A 16,531-nucleotide genomic window follows, 5' to 3' on the forward strand; every position below is an offset into this window, starting at 1 on the left:
AGCTGCTGGCCTAGACTTAACAAATTTGTTTCTAACCCTGGCACATACAAAACTTCTTCAATCACAACCTCTCTGCCATCACCATCTCTCAAAACAACCTTTAAGATCTTTCTACTGTGAGACTTCTGTCATGAGCAAACTTGATCCTCCCCTACATGGCTTCTTTCCTTTTCACAAACCACTCATTCTTTCCATTCATATGTGTCGAACAACTTGAATCCAAGTACCAAATTGCATCATCTGACAAGTTTTCATTTACTGGCCATCAACATCATAACCTCTGAATCTGAAGTATCATCTTGGGCCAGATGAGCTCTATCGTTTGGTTTGTTCATGGCTCTATCCCCTTTCCAATATTCTTTGGCAAAATGGACAAACTTATGGCAGTTGTAGCACCTTACCTTTTTTTTTTATTATCAAACTTCCATTCCTTTTCTCCATCAGAATTGGTGCAAGATCTTTTATTTTTGCATTCTTTTTCTCCATCAGAATTGTATCATTAGAATCTTCACTCTGTTGTTTTTGTGATTCCTTGTGCTTAATTTTACCTTTGCTAACCTTCTTGAACCCTTTCTTGCCTTTGTATTGAGATCGAGTCTGAAGTGCTTGTTCTTAGCATTGTCTTTGCTCATTAATACGATATTTGTGGGCCTCTAATGAATGTTTGTAGTTCTTCAATCTCTAAGGTCTCTAAATCATGTGTCTCCTCAATAGTCACAACCACATGATCAAATCTTGGAGTCAGAGTTCTCAAAATTTTGTCCACCACATACTGGTCTATAATGCAACCTTTGCATACCCGCATAACATTGACAAGTTCCTGCCATAGTTTCACTCTCATCCATGGTCAAGATTTCAAACTGTCTTCTCAAAGTTTGCAGCTTCACTTTCTTATTCTTGTCACCATCTCCATATGTTTCCACCAATATCTCCCAGATTTCATTAACAATGACAACCTTTGAGATCTTGTTAAAGATCTTTGAACTGACACACTTATAGAGAAGAAACCGTGTCTCATTATCAAGTTTCTGTTGCATTTTTTGATTTCTTTTGTCTTCATCAGTGGCCTTTGAGCTTAATTCAGTTAGACCTTCATTTACAACTTCTGCAACATCCTGAAAACCAAATATGACTTGTATCTTGATGTGTCAATCGTCAAACATCTTGCCATAAAACACTAGGAGTGATCCTTATATCATTCATTCAAACCCTGTCATGTTCAGTTCTTGATCAAGACTTGGAAATGTCTTCTACTCCTTGTTCCTCCAAAACAGAACTTTCAACAACTAAAGCAAACTTTCCTCACTAGGTTTCTTTTCCTTGACCCCTGTTCTTGATCACGCAGGTTCTCATATAGATCTTTATTGTGCTCTTGATACCATAAAGAAGGGGCAGAGAAAGAGAGAGAGAACAACTAGAATAAGATGAAAATTGTATTATGTACATACACTGTATAAAAACATAACACAAAATGGTTTTATAAGTCAATACATTGTAAGTGACTTAAGTCAACATTTTGATTTACAACATGACACTAACAAATAAATTAAAATGAGTGTTTCTATTATGACAGGAAAACTAAATACTACAATAAAAATTTCAAGACTTCCTACTCGTAAGAGCTATGAGAGGTTTGTCGTGTACACAAGTTGAGAGAAAGGATGAACTTAATTAGAGGTATATAGAAAAAAATGTTCGTAAAACGAATATTAGACAATTAAAAATAGAATAGATGAATGTCATACCACACTCCTTTATTCGTAAAGTTAAACACATTTGTCGTAGATTTTTTTTCCTTTTGAATTTTATTGAAAGGTTTAAATTCGTCGGATAAACATTAATCAAAACAAAAATTTTCCTAAATTTTCTCAATTTTTAATATATTTTACTTTTAAAACAAGAGAACGTGTTAAAAAGATTCGGTTGTTATTGTTTTTGTACAAAGAAACTTCCCTTCTACACAGGTCACACCGTAAGTCCATAAGAATGAAATAAGAGTGTTCCTTTCCACTTGCATGTCCCTTCGCACTGTGACAGCATTCATGAGTCCAACTTCTTCAATCAATCACACTTTGCTGTGTAACTGTTACTCTCCAAGTCACTGAAATCTAGTTCACTCTTTACCCTCCTCTTCTGAAGATTTAAAAAAGAAAAAAAAATCGATTTTTTCAAAGTAAACCCAAAATTTCAGCCCTTTCCTTGTTCCTCGTCCTCAAAATTTTCAGCCTAGCATTAACGGTCTCACTCTGATGCTTCGTTTTCTCGCAACTGTGTCAAAAATTTCTCTGCCTTTACCACAATCAGAGGTTATAAAAGCTCTGCGAGTGTTCAGTTCCACCACCTGTTCGACCATTTGCCTCACCCAAACCAAGATTGAAGTTGAAGATGATAAAAACAAATGGAGTGATGCTACTGAACTTTTGAGCAAATGGGGTTGCAGTGATGATGATTTGGAGAGAATTTTCTCGCGCTGCCCCTCTTTGCGCAATGCTGATCCCACGCTGGTTCAATCTAAACTGTGCCTGCTTAATGATTTGGGCTTGCGTGCTTCTCAACTTGTGAAGATTGTCAATTGTAGACCACGGTTTTTCCAGTGTCGGATTAACTCTTTTCTAGTAGAGAGGATTGAACATCTTACATCATTGTTTGAGTCGAGGGATGTGCTTCAAAAGGCCATTGTGAGGAACCCTTCATTGTTGCTATCGGAGGGTCGCTATAATGTTAAGGCTACAGTTGAGCTCTATGAGAAGTTGGGTGTTAAGAAGGGGGACTTAGTTCAGATGCTGCTTTTGCGGCCCACGGTTATTTCAAGGACTTCCTTTGATGCTGAGAAGCTGGAATATTTAAGCAAGACTGGGCTTGCTACGGATTCAAAGATGTATAAATATATGGTGACTTTAATTGGAATCTCTCGCATAGAAACTATCCGGGAGAAGGTGGCGAATCTCGCAAAGTTTGGGTTTTCTGAAGAGGAGATATTTGGTCTTATGGGGAGGTCTCCTAATGTTTTGACATTGTCGACAGACAAGGTTCAGAGGAACATGACTTTCATTTTGGGCACCATGAAGCTTGATGCTAAGATGGTTCTAAAGCAGCCGTATTTATTGTATGCTAACGTGGATACTGTTTTGAAGCCAAGAGTTCTACTAGCATTGAAGATTCAAGATATGGATTCAAAGTGGCAAATCATAGGACCAACGATAGTAAGTTTGCTTAGGATGCCAGAGAAGAGATTTTTGGACATGTTTGTCAAATGCCATGGCGAGGATGTTGCCAATGAATTGATGGATTTCTATAAAAGGACAAAAGAGGTCAAGAGATTAGGAGAGGCATCAAAGAAGTGCAGTAAGAGAGGATTCCCTTTCTGAAATGTGAGTTGCTTTCTAAAAAGTAATTTTGGAGCTGAGATCCATATCCACTTTTGGGTTATGCCGTTATTGGAAATTATGTGATACTATGCTTATTTCTGTCTATTAGATTTTTAATGAAGATTTTTCCTATGTAGTACAATATTGTGCGGCACAAAATCAAGAAATAATGTAGGCAATTGATTTGCGTATAATATGTTTTAAAGAGTAACCTGACAGATATAATATTGATTCTCACTGCCTCATTTTTCATTAGGGTTTGGATTGGAATATACATACATAATACCAACCATTCCATGGCGGCTTTGGCCTTTACAACATGGCTGATTTTTAGTTTAGAAATTTTGGATTAATTTTCACATTAAAAAGCCAGCTAGAATCTCACTGATTTTTCAATTACTGTCTGTAAACTTTTTTTACTTAAAATAAGTTTATCGTAACATTGAAATTTGCTGAGAACTGGCTTTACCATTAAAAAGATCTCAAGGACAATACAACTTTTCCGGATTCCAATTTTTGGTAAACTCAGAATCACCAATCCATCCCACACACCACTACACACACTCCATCCCTCAATATTACCTTCACCTGTTGCCATCCCCTTCAAATCACCAACACCAATCCTGACCAGTCCTGACAGCACCTCAACAACGTCAACCCAACTAAGAGTGGAGCTCACTCACTGAGTCATTAATGGAACTGGTCGACCACAACGAACCTGCTCCACACTTATGTCTCCTTCCCACGCAAGCTTCAAATTAAACTAAAGGGCAAGAAAGGAATTAAAAAATATGATAGGGTGCAGGAAGCAATACCCTTTATAAAATTCTAATTGTCAGGGCCTGTGTTTGTATGTTCTAGCTCCTCATGGGTACATTAGAGTCCTCTTATAATTTTTTTTCTTTATATATATATATATATATATATATATATATATATATATATATATATATATATATATATATATATATATATATAAGGTTGAGAGGAATGAATGTTTCATCGGGAATCCTAATTAAAATAAATAGAATTAATGTTTTAGAAAATAAAAATATAATTGATTTGAGTATTTAATTATTTATGAAACGAAATCTAGTTAAATCAAATTAACATCCACTATTAATAATTAATTTGACATTACATTTATTTTCTCATAATCAATCTAACATTAAGTTTTAACGTTTACAGATAAATTATTTCTTTTATACGTTTATAAAGTAAATAAGATTTTCTTAAAATTATTTATTACAAACTTATACGTTTGGGTACGAAACGTGTCATTTACCTAAAAGTTACCAGTCCACCCCCAATTTCTTAGTGATCCAAAGAAAAAATAATTTATCATTCCGTATTACGCTCCAAGTGAAAGTGAAATGTGTTAATTTCAGGACATTTTATTTCATAAATCAATTATTTAAATATTTAATAAAACAATAATTATCAGTTGTATTTTTTCTGCAATTATTGTAGTATTTATCGAAATCAATACAAAAGCGAGCTTGGCTGACGGACATCTTACCTTATGTGGACAATTTGTAATGCAATTTTCAATCATTCAATTCTTATAGTTTAATTTGCAATGTAATTTAGACACTCTGTGGTTATTTTTGTTTAATTTTTGGGTAGATTACAAAATTGAAAATAGTTTAAGTTCTGGTATTAAGTAGTTTAATCTTTTTTTTTTTCAAAAGTGGGGTTCTTATTATATACAAGAGAAGTGTGCAAGGCAAAGGTGGATAACACTAAAAAATTATCATCTGTCAGTATATTCTGGATTATTGCTTTCTCTTCTAATCGTTGACATCAGTTTCTTTGATGGCATCTGCATCTTCTTCTTCGTCTTTCTCAAAGTTCAGAATCGATGGCGACGTGTTCATCCATTGTCTGGGATACGACATCCGTCGGAATTTCGTTTCTCATCTCAGTTCTGCCCTTTTGCAGGCTGGAGTAAAACCTTTCCTCCTTGCCGTGGAAATGCAGCAGGAACAATTTGTAGCATCAATCGAAGGGTTTCAGATTGGAATAGTTGTTCTCACCAAGACATACTTTGAATCTTTTCGGTGTGTTGATGAACTTGTGAGAATCATTGAATGTCACGAAACTCACGGCCTAATGGTTATGCCCGTGTTTTACGAAATGGACCGATCCGATTTTGAAAATACGTTGAAAGCAACTGCAAGAGAAGTCATGAAAGTTGAACACATAATTTGGTCAGGAGAATATCGGAAAACATGGTTCCAGAGGTGGAATGTTGCACTCACCAAAGCTGGAACTTTGCCTACTTGGGAGGAAAGCCAACACAGGTAAACCAATCCATACTTTCGAAAATTTTATTAAAACATTTTCAGCGTAGAAAATTAAACAAGTGTTTCCACACAATTATCTTTAATAAAAATATAAAATATATTTTTTTTCATAAACTAAAAGTAATTTATATATAAATTGATTTGTAAAACTTCTCTCATAATTTTTTTAAAATTTTAAGGAATTTTTTTTATATATCACTTGTGTTGTTTAACTATCACTCACTTTTAAAAGTATTTTGATCATTAAAAAAATTGTCTTTTATATTCGTAAAATAAAAGAAAAAAAAGTTGAAAGGGAAAATAGTTGTTATGAGAATAATACTATGCAAATCTTAATTTGTAATGAGAAAATGCATCTCATTTTTTTTTCTTTTTCTCTAAATGTACAAAGGAGATTACTTGTTCAAATATATGCAAAATCGGTTTCTGCAATTAAAAATTCAATGTTAATGAATTAGATTTATTATTTATTTTTTTCGTTTTTCTCGATAGTGCATATTTATCTGAACATTCTTCCTATGCTGTTTTGCGCCCATTTACTTGACATTTGCGTCTTTTGTGTTTATTGAACTGGAAGGAGTGATGCTGAACTAGTGGAGGAAATTGTTAAGTCTGTTCTCGCCAAACTAGACTGCCCATTGGGTATAACTAAATTTCCTGTTGGGTTAGAACCCCACGTGAAAAATGTGATGGGATTGTTTGAAAATCAACCCACCAAAGTTTGTATGATAGGGATATGGGGAATGGGAGGATCGGGTAAAACTACCGTAGCCAAAGCCATCTACAATCAAATTCCGTGTGCATTTGATGATAAAAGTTTCATTCAAGGTATTAGAGAAGTATGTGAAACGGATGGCAGAGGCCTTGTTCATTTACAAGAAAAACTTTCCTCAGATGCCCTTAAAACAAATGTTAAAATAGAGAGTGGTGAGATAAAAAAAATTACGTTCGAGGACAGACTTTTTGGAAAAAAGTTGTTCATTGTGCTTGACGATGTGAAAGAGATAGATCAACTAAAAGACCTACTTGGAAATAATAAACGGCTTGGTCAACGGTTTGGTCAACGGTTTGGTCAAGGAAGTGTAATAATCATTACAACTAGAAATTTAGACCTGCTTTATCAACTTAATGTTGATTATGTTTACGAGATGGACACAATGGACGAAAATGTCTCCGTTGAGCTTTTTAATTGGCATGCTTTTGGAGAAGCAAAACTAAGAGAAGACTTCGTTAAACTTGCAAGATCTGCAGTTTCTTATTGTGGTGGACTACCACTCGCTCTTGAAGTCCTTGGTTCTTATTTAAGTAAGAGGTCAGTGAATGAATGGAGAAGTGTATTGTCAAAACTAGAACTAATTCCCAATACTCAAGTGCAGAACATACTAAGAATAAGCTTTGAGGGCTTATGTAGTGAAATGGAAAAGGATATATTTCTTGATGTATGTTGTTTTTTTATTGGTAAAGACAGAGACTATGTTACAGAGATACTAAATGGTTGTGGACTACATGCTGATATTGGAATAAAAGTTCTCATAGAACGTGGTCTTATAAAAATTGAAAAGAACAATGAACTTGGAATGCATCCTTTGCTCCGGGATATGGGACGAGAGATTGTGCGTCAAACTTCAACAATTCAACCTGGGAAGCGCAGAAGATTGTGGCTTCACAAGGATGTACATGATGTATTGACAAAGAATACTGTAAGTATAATCTTCATAAAACATTTTGAAACTTGAATGTGTTTTCCTTTATGTTTCATTTTCTAGTGAGCAACACAATAGTGATTTCCTAATTCTTGTCATTTATCATCACAGGGGACAGAAGCTATCGAGGGATTGTCTCTGAACAGTGATTTCGTCAAAGCTTGTGCTTTTGAGAAAATGAAGAGGTTGAGATTCTTGCAACTTGATCATGTACAAGTGAATGGAGATTACGGGTATCTTTCTAAGCAATTGAGATGGATCTACTGGCGAGGATTTCCTTTAAACTACATACCTAACAACTTTTATCTGAAAGAGGCAATTGTGATTGATTTCCAACACAGTAATCTTAGACTAATGTGGAATGAACCCCAGGTATACATTACTTTCCATTTTCTTTTCACAATATTAGGGTAGTTAAAATTGAAACAATTGCCATTTATCACGTTTTTTTTATTGTTTTGTAAAAGTACTATATTTTTGTAGGTGCTGCGGTGGCTGAAAATCCTCAATCTCAGTCATTCCATGTTCTTAATTGAAACTCCCGACTTTTCAGAACTACGAAATCTTGAAAAGCTCATTGTCAAAAATTGTCCAAGATTGCGCAAGGTACACCAATCCATTGGGGATCTCCACAATCTTGTGCTAATAAATTTGAAAGGCTGTAGAAGGCTACGCAATCTTCCAACTGAGGCATATAAGTTGAAATCTTTGAAAACTCTCATCCTGTCTGGTTGTTTGAAGATTCACATATATGAAAAAGATATATTGTGTATGGGATCATTGACAACTCTAATTTCTGAAAATACTGCTGTGAAACAAGTTCCCTTTTCAATAGTAAACTCAAAAAGCGTTGGACATATACTTCTGGGAGGAAATAATGGATTATCATTTAAGGTTTTCCAATCTATCATTTCCTCTTGGATATCACCTAAAATTAATTTCCTGTCTGGTATTCGTCCGTTTCGGGGCATATCTTCATCTATAGTTTCCATGAGTACGGAGAATAATGATTTGGGTGATCTAGCACCAATCCTTAGCAGCGATTTAAATATTCTTAATGTTTTGGTGCAATGTGACGTGGAGTTTCAAAGATACCAACAAGTAATAGCAATTTTGGATGAGATACGAGGTCTAAACTTGACTGAATTTGAAATAAGACCATCACCAGAAACTTCAAAGCATCGTTTAACCCCTCATTTGATTGAATTCGGAAGTTTCCAAGAAGAAGTCTTCGATATTCTCAGCAAGAGCATATTTGAGGTTCTTCTCCTTTCCTTTATCTACTAACTTTTACTATTCATTTTTGCTTTTAATTTTAAGAACATGAAATATCTCTTTTGAAAAATATTCAAAGTTAATTTCGATCCTCACCATTTTTTAGCACCATCCCTTCTATAACCACCTGGCTTCATTTAAAATTACATTTTTCTAGTATTCAGCAAGCTGAGTGACCATCCTCATATTAAGTACTAGGAATTTGATTTCCACTTGCTTCCTGCAATGCTTATTTCATACAGGTTATATTCCCATAGATCATAAAAGAAATTTTATATATGTTGAAAGATCTCCAAATGTTAATGGAAATGCTTCCTAATGATTGGCTGCTCATACACAGCAAAACTATTAAACCAAATTTATTTTGAACTAATTACCAGAACTATGTTTTACTTTAACTGATTGCAATTTTCTTAAAATTGACTGCTTGTACTCCGGAATGAAAAAATGATTGAAGAAGTCCATATGAAATAGAACCATTGTAAAAGTGACTAAGCTATTTTTCCTATGATACAGGGATCAGAAAACAGTGCATCTTGCGATGTTTTTCTCCCTGGCGACAAAGTACCTTATTGGTTAGCTCATATGGGCGAGGGACATTCAGTAACTTTCACTATACCTGAGGGTCGTCGCATAAAGGGGATGACTTTGTGTGCTGTAAATTTATATAACCCCAGACACATGGCAACAACTGAATATCTTATTAGTATCTTAATGGTTAATTACACTAAGTGCACCATCCAGATATACAGGAGAATGACAGTACGATCCTTTAGTGATGTAGATTGGCAGGGCATAATATCAAATTTGGGACCTGGAGACAAGGTGGAGATTTTTGTTATTTTTGGAGATAAATTCCTAGTCAAGAAGACAGCTGTCTATCTAATGTGTGATGGATTAATTGGCAAGGAAGTGGATCCTTCTCTTGATCCAAAGAATATTGATTAATACCTGAAATTTTGATAGGTGACCTCTTGCGGCTGCGGGAATCACTATAGCCCCAAATATAAAGATGTTATTAAAGTGTATGAACATAGATGGATGCTGAGTATAATTAATTTGTTGTAGTATTTCCTGTTTGAACTAATAAGAACCTTGGAGAGTAACGAAATGTAGCTTATAAACCCCAACTAGATTCTCATAATGTGGAACACAAATTCCATTGTTGCAATTTCCTTAACATATACTACAGTCTGCAGTCCTGATGCCAATGTGGGTTGGTTATAGACATGTCTAAGACTCTCATATAAGTTCATAAGAATCTTGTGAGAATCGCAGATAAAAGTTAGCTTTTAAAAGACGGTTCCCAAGTGTTTTTATTATCAATTGATACATATTTTGGTTGGGCAAGATCCGCTCAATTTTGAGAAAACTGGAGTATCCGGTTTAACAGTCATGAACCATAGGATTAAAATGAGAGTAAGATTTATTTATCAAGACTCACCGTTTAATTAAACTGGTCAATTGAGAGTAGTTTTTTTTTTTTTTCTGAAAAACAATTCAAGTTTTAGACAATTCAACTCTTCACTGTGAATTTGGTTCAGTTTAAATTTGAACAACTTTAATGTAAAAATCTAGAAAATAGAATATTAAAATTGAAAAATATATTAAAATAATGAAATCCATTAAAATTTGGTTTGAGAACTGGCTTTAGCATTAAAAAAATCTCAAGGACAATACAATTTTGTTTTCTCAACAAATTCATAATTACTGTATAACTTATAATTATCTGTTTTGTAACAAATACACTTATATATGATTAATCAGCTAATTACTTTTCTTTTAAAACCAACTTCACTCTCACACTTTTCCACATCATCAAGTATTCAACATGTCATCCATCATACTCTCTACTATAAATCATATTCTCCCGGACTTACCTTTCTGGAAACCAACTCAACCCTTCTTTCAGAATTATTTTTCCGGTAATAATGACAAACGGAATTTATTTTCCTGTTGCTCTGTAAATCATTTCAGAAATAAACTTTCCGATTTTACATATTCATCTACCGGAAACTAATTTCCGGACTCTTCCACACTAAAATTGACTCGGAATAACTTTTCCGACGTCCTTTCCGGATTATTTTGACATTACGTTTATTTTCTCATAATTTGGTAAGGAGAATATCAGAAAACATGGTTTCAGAGGTGGAATGTCGCACTCACCAAAGCTGGAACTTTGCCTACTTGGGAGGAGAGCGTATAAAATTAATTAAAACATAACAAGTGTAGAAAATTAAACAAGTGTTTCCACACAATTAAACATTTTTAGCGTAGAAAATTAAACAAGTGTTTCCACACAATCATCTTTAATAAAAACATAACAAATATTTTTTTTTTCATAAACTAAAACAAATTTATATATAAATTAATTTGTAATACTTCTGTCATAATTTCTTTAAAACTTTAAGGAAAATGACTTTTTTTTTACATCACTTGGGTAGTGATCACTCACTTTTAAAAGTATTTTGGTCATTAAAAAAAATTATCTTTTATATTCATAAAATAAAAGAAAAAAAATTGAGAGGGAAAATAGTGATATAAATTGTGTGTAAAAAATTGTTGAGGGTGAAAATAATACTATCCAAATTTTAATTTGTTATGAGAAAATGCATCTCATTTTTTTTTCTTTCTTTCTTACATGTACAAAGGAGAAAACTTGTTCAAATAGATGCAAAATCGGTTTCTGCAATTAAAAATTCAATTTTAATGAATTACATTTATTATTTATTTTTTCGTTTTTCTTGAAGGTGCATATTATCTGAACATTCTTTCATTTATTTGACATTTGTGCATATATTACCAGCAAGTATTAGCAGTAGGTAAGGCAAAGGTGGGTCGGTACTCATTATTAAGTAAGGTAAGCGGATTAGTTGACTTTCTTTCTATGAAAAAAGTTACTAAATTTTGTTCAATTTTTAAGTGATTTTTTTGTTAGGAAATTGAATTTTATCAATATATGAGTTTACTTCTAAGAAAAAGTCATTGATCGGCTATAAAGATTATCATCTCTTCATTTTGTATTATTGCTTTCTCCTTTAACAGTTGACTTCAGATCCATGGCATCCTTGTTTTCTCTTTCGTTTTTCTTAAAATTAGTCTCAGGCGAGGTGTTCATCCATTGTTTGGAAGACGACCTCCATGAAAATTTCGTTTCTCATCTGATGTCTGGCCTTTTACAAGCTGGAGTAGAACCTTCTCTGGTTGCCGTGGGAGTGCTGTCAGAGAAATTTATGCCATCAATTACAAGGTTTCAGATTGGAATAGTTGTTTTCACCAAAGCATACATTGAATCTTCTCGGTGTGTTGAAGACCTTCTGAGAATCATTGAATGTCACGAAACATACGGTCTAATGATTATTCCTGTGTTTTACGATACTGACCAATCCTTCCTTGTCCGTGTTTCGGAAGAGAATTTTAGAAATGCGAGGAGAGCACAGAGGAGGGCCGAGGCCCAGGCGAAGGTAAAATATTGCTGTAGGTCTTAAAAAAATTATTTTTTTTATTAATAAATTTTTATTACATTAATTATAAAATTACGTTTGAAAAAAATAATTTTATTTTTTTAACATTAATATATTTCTATTATATTTATTATAAAATTATATTTAAAAATTATTTTATTTTTTAATATTAATATATTTTTATTAAGTTAGTTATAAAATTATATTTACCAAAATTTCATTTTTGTTTTAGATTCGTATCACGGCAGACAGTGGGGAGATTTATGACAAGAGGATGAGACCAAAGGCAAAAACGATGCAAAATTTTTCGCTGAGCCGCGCACTCAACCGGGTTAGAAATTTGCCTACTTGGGATGAGAGCAAACACAGGTAAATCAATCTATAGTTTGAAAACTTTTTCGCGAAAAAAAAAATTCTATAAATCTATTTTTAAAAATATTAATATTTTTTATAATCAAAAGTTAATTTATATATAAATTAATTTGTAAAACTTCTCTCATAATTTTCTTTAGAATTTTAATTTTGTTATGAAAAAATTTACCTATTTGTTTTTTCTTTTTCTAAATGTCCAAAGCAGAAAACTTGTTCAAATAGATGCAATATAGGTTTCTACAATTAAAATTTCAATTTTAAAGACTTAGATTTTTTTTTCTTCTCTTGAAAGTGCATATTTAACTGAACAAACCTCTACGATTGTGGGCTCATTTTATTTGACATTTGCGTCTTTTTGTATTTATTGAACTGGAAGGGATGATGCTGAACTAGTGGAGGAAATTGTTAAGTCTGTTCTCGCTAAACTAGACCGCGCCTTGCCTGTAACTAAATTTCCTGTTGAATTAGAAACCCACGTGAAAAATGTGATTGAATTGTTTGAAAATCAGCCCAACAAAGTCTGTAAGATAGGGATATGGGGAATGGGAGGATCTGGTAAAACTACCTTAGCGAAAGCCATCTACAATAAAATTCCTTTTACATTTGGTGATAAAAGTTTCATTCAAGATATTAGAAAAGTTTGTCAAACAGATGGCAGAAGCGGCCTTGTTCAATTACAAGAGCAACTTCTTTCAGATGTCCTTAAATATGTGAAAATAGAGAGTGGTGAGATGGAAAAAACAACTATCGAGAACCGTCTTTCTGGAAAAAAGTTGTTCATTGTCCTCGATGATGTGAATGATATAGACCAATTAAAACACCTCTGTGGGAACGGTATATGGTTTCTTGCGGGAAGTGTAATAATCATTACCACTAGACATTTAGACCTGCTTTATCAACATAAAGTTGATTATGTTTATGAGATGGATGAACTGAACGAAAATGACTCGGTTGAGCTTTTTAGTTGGCATGCTTTTAGAGAAGCAAAACCAAGAGAAGACTTCATTAAACTTGCAAGATCAACCGTTGCTTATTGTGGTGGACTACCACTCGCTCTTGAAGTCCTTGGTTCTTATTTGAGTAAGAGGTCAGAGAATGAATGGAGAAGTGTATTGTCAAAACTAGAAATAATTCCCAATACTCAAATTCAGAACATCCTAAGAATAAGCTTTGACGGCTTATGTAATGAAATGGAAAAGGATATATTTCTTGATGTATGTTGTTTCTTTATTGGGAAAGAGAGAGACTATGTCACGGAGATACTAAATGGCTGTGGACTACATGCTGATATTGGAATAAAAGTTCTTATAGAACGTGGACTTGTAAAAATTGAAAATAAGAATAAACTTGCAATGCATCATTTGCTTCGGGACATGGGACGAGAGATTGTGCGCCAAACTTCAACAATGCAACTTGGGAAGCGCAGTAGATTGTGGCTTCCCAAGGATGTACTTGATGTATTGACAAAGAATACTGTGAGTACATTTTTTATAGAACATTTTGAAACTTGAACGTGTTTTGCTTTATGTTTCATTTTCCAGTGAGCTAACAATATTGATTTCCAAATTTATTTATTTTCTCGTATCATTACAGGGGACAGAAGCGATTGTGGGATTGTCTCTGAACACTAAGTTAACGAACAGTGATTCCTTCAAAGCTGATGCTTTTAAGGAAATGAAGACGTTGAGATTCTTGCAACTTGATCATGTACGGCTAACTGGAGATTACGGCTATCTTTCTAAGCAACTGAGATGTATCTCCTGGCAAGGATTTTCTTTAGAGCACATACCTAACAACTTTTACTTGGAAGGTGCAATTGTGATGGATTTCCAGCACAGTAATCTCAGACTACTGTGGAAAGAACCCACGGTATATATTACATCCCATTTTCTTTTCATATTAATAACAATTGTCACTTATCACGGTTTCCGTTATTTTGTAAAATTACTATATTTTTGCAGGTTTTACCGTGGCTCAAAATCCTCAATCTTAGTCATTCAAAGTACTTGACAGAAACCCCTGACTTTTCAAAATTACCCAGTCTTGAAAAGCTCATTCTCAAGCATTGTGTGAGTTTGGGCAAGGTACACCAATCGATTGGAGATTTACACAATCTTCTACTAATAAATTTGAAAGGCTGTACAAACCTAAGCAATCTCCCAAGTGAGACATATAAGTTGAAATCCTTGAAAACTCTTATCCTATCTGGCTGTCTGAAGATTGATATCTTTAAAGAAGATATAATGCACATGAAATCCTTGAAAACTCTAATTTCTCACAATACTGCTGTGAAACAAGTTCCCATCTCAGTTGTAAGCTCAAAAAGCATTGGATATATACAGGTAGACGAAGGAAAGGGATTATCACGTACTGTTCTTCATTCTATCATTTTGTCTTGGATGTCCCATACTTTTAATACCCTGTATCGTATGCGTCCGTTTCGTGGCATTTCACCATCTCTAGCTTCCATGAATGTGGAGCATAATGATTTGGTAGATCTAGCTCCAATCCTTAGAACCATTTTAAATCTGCGTACTGTTTTAGTGCAATGTGTCACGGAGTATCTAATACTTCAACAAGTAACAGCAATTTTGGAAGAAGTTCAACAAGTTCGTCGTGTAACTTGGACTACATCTACACAACTTTCCAACCATCCATTCAGTCCATATTCGATTCAATTTGGAGGTTATCAAGAAGAAGTCTTCAATGCTCTCCGCAAAAGCATTTATGATGAGGTTCCATCTCTTTTTTACTTTATCTACTTACTTTTACTATTCATTTTAGCTGTTAATTTTAAGAACATGAAACATTCCATTAAATACAAAGTAACTTCAATCCTAACATTCTTTTAGTACCTTCCCCTTCTGTGTTGTAATTTATTCAGTATCTTGTTATTTTCTTAAATTGTGTGTTTTGTACTTTGAAATGGTAAAATGATGGAAGAAGTCCATATGAACAGAACCATTTCAAAATGACTAAGCTATTTTTCTCATGCTACAGGAATTGGCAGCCAGACAGACTGGTAAAGTTTTTGTCCCTAGTGACAATTATCCTCATTGGTTGGCTTATAAGAATGAGGGACACTCAGTCAATTTCACCGTGCCTGACAATTTTCACATGGATGGAATGATTTTGTGCGTTGAGCATTTATCACGCTTGGGAGACCCAACTCAATATCTTATTTGTGTCTTAATGGTTAATTACACAAAGTGCACAATCCAGTTATTCAATCGAGAAACACTAACTTCTTTGAATGATGTTGATTGGCACGGCGTGATATCACATATGGGATGTGGAGACAAGTTGGAGATTTTTATTATTTTTGAGAAAGGATTTGAAGTCCAGAAGACAGCTGTCTATCTAGTGTGTAATGATCAATTGACAGAAGAAAGCAATTTAACAAGCTGTCTATCTAGTATAGGAGGTCACGTCGGCCAGATAGATGACAAAGAATCGGTTGGAGGTGCGGAACCGATGCTCAGGATCCATATATGATAGGATTGCGTAGGAGTGAAAGGTTAAGGGTAAGAAGATCAAAGCTAACAGAAGATTTGGCCAGATTGAGATATAATTGAAGAGAGGGTAGGGAATGAGTGGCTTGTAGTCAAGAAGATTGCACTCATCCTCTCTCATTGGGAGTGTCTTCCCTTTCGTTAAGTGTATTATGCTTTTCTTTCTTTGTACCTTCTATGATCGGTTATCTTTTTACCAAATTACTATAATTTCTAATCTAAATTTATTAAAATGAATAATAATTTAAAAACTTAATACATCATTTGGTCTTTAGTTTGGAACGTTGTGTTCAAAGTCGTTATACATTTTTTAAAAGTTCTCTGATGACCCATATTTTGTCAATAATGGTTCAAGTTGGTCATTTGGGGTTACGACGTTAAAAACATAATGGTGCAATTGCCTACGTGGCCAAATGTGAATGACCTGTGCACTTATTTATTGCATGACAATGTGAAGTGAATTGACTTGGTAACATTAATGTTAAAAAATGAAGTTATTGGATAAAAGAAAAGGGTTAAGATTGGTGAAGG

General features: G+C 33.9%; 3 protein-coding genes across 5 annotated transcripts; all 3 read left to right on the top strand.

Moving 5' to 3' along the window:
• Positions 1–1,927: 1,927 nt before the first annotated feature.
• On the top strand, positions 1,928–3,610 carry LOC108321503 (uncharacterized). Its single transcript, XM_017553274.2, has one exon. The coding sequence runs from the start codon at positions 2,250–2,252 to the stop codon at positions 3,366–3,368; it is 1,119 nt and encodes a 372-aa protein (XP_017408763.1). The 5' UTR covers positions 1,928–2,249; the 3' UTR covers positions 3,369–3,610.
• Positions 3,611–4,931: 1,321 nt separating this feature from the next.
• LOC108321499 (disease resistance protein RPV1) lies at positions 4,932–9,790 on the top strand. Its single transcript, XM_017553271.2, has 5 exons — positions 4,932–5,671; positions 6,252–7,374; positions 7,489–7,749; positions 7,861–8,637; positions 9,169–9,790. The coding sequence occupies exons 1-5, from the start codon at positions 5,184–5,186 to the stop codon at positions 9,598–9,600; spliced, it is 3,081 nt and encodes a 1,026-aa protein (XP_017408760.1). The 5' UTR covers positions 4,932–5,183; the 3' UTR covers positions 9,601–9,790.
• A 1,686-nt stretch (positions 9,791–11,476) lies between these two features.
• LOC108321502 (disease resistance protein RUN1) lies at positions 11,477–16,247 on the top strand. 3 transcript variants are annotated; one of them, XM_052868645.1, is made up of 7 exons: positions 11,477–11,512; positions 11,836–12,116; positions 12,349–12,485; positions 12,865–13,963; positions 14,082–14,357; positions 14,450–15,223; positions 15,489–16,246. In XM_052868645.1, exons 2-7 carry the CDS (start codon positions 11,886–11,888, stop codon positions 15,981–15,983), a joined length of 3,012 nt encoding a protein of 1,003 aa, XP_052724605.1. In that variant the 5' UTR covers positions 11,477–11,512; positions 11,836–11,885; the 3' UTR covers positions 15,984–16,246. The 3 variants fall into 3 exon arrangements, with proteins under 3 accessions (XP_052724605.1, XP_017408762.1, XP_052724606.1); XM_017553273.2 differs by lacking the exon at positions 11,477–11,512 and having other exon boundaries at positions 11,574–12,116; positions 15,489–16,247; XM_052868646.1 differs by lacking the exon at positions 11,477–11,512 and having other exon boundaries at positions 11,578–12,116; positions 13,453–13,963.
• The last annotated feature ends 284 nt before the right edge of the window (positions 16,248–16,531 follow it).

The sequence above is a fragment of the Vigna angularis genome, chromosome 9 (assembly GCF_016808095.1).
Source record: "Vigna angularis cultivar LongXiaoDou No.4 chromosome 9, ASM1680809v1, whole genome shotgun sequence".
NCBI lineage: Eukaryota > Viridiplantae > Streptophyta > Magnoliopsida > Fabales > Fabaceae > Vigna > Vigna angularis.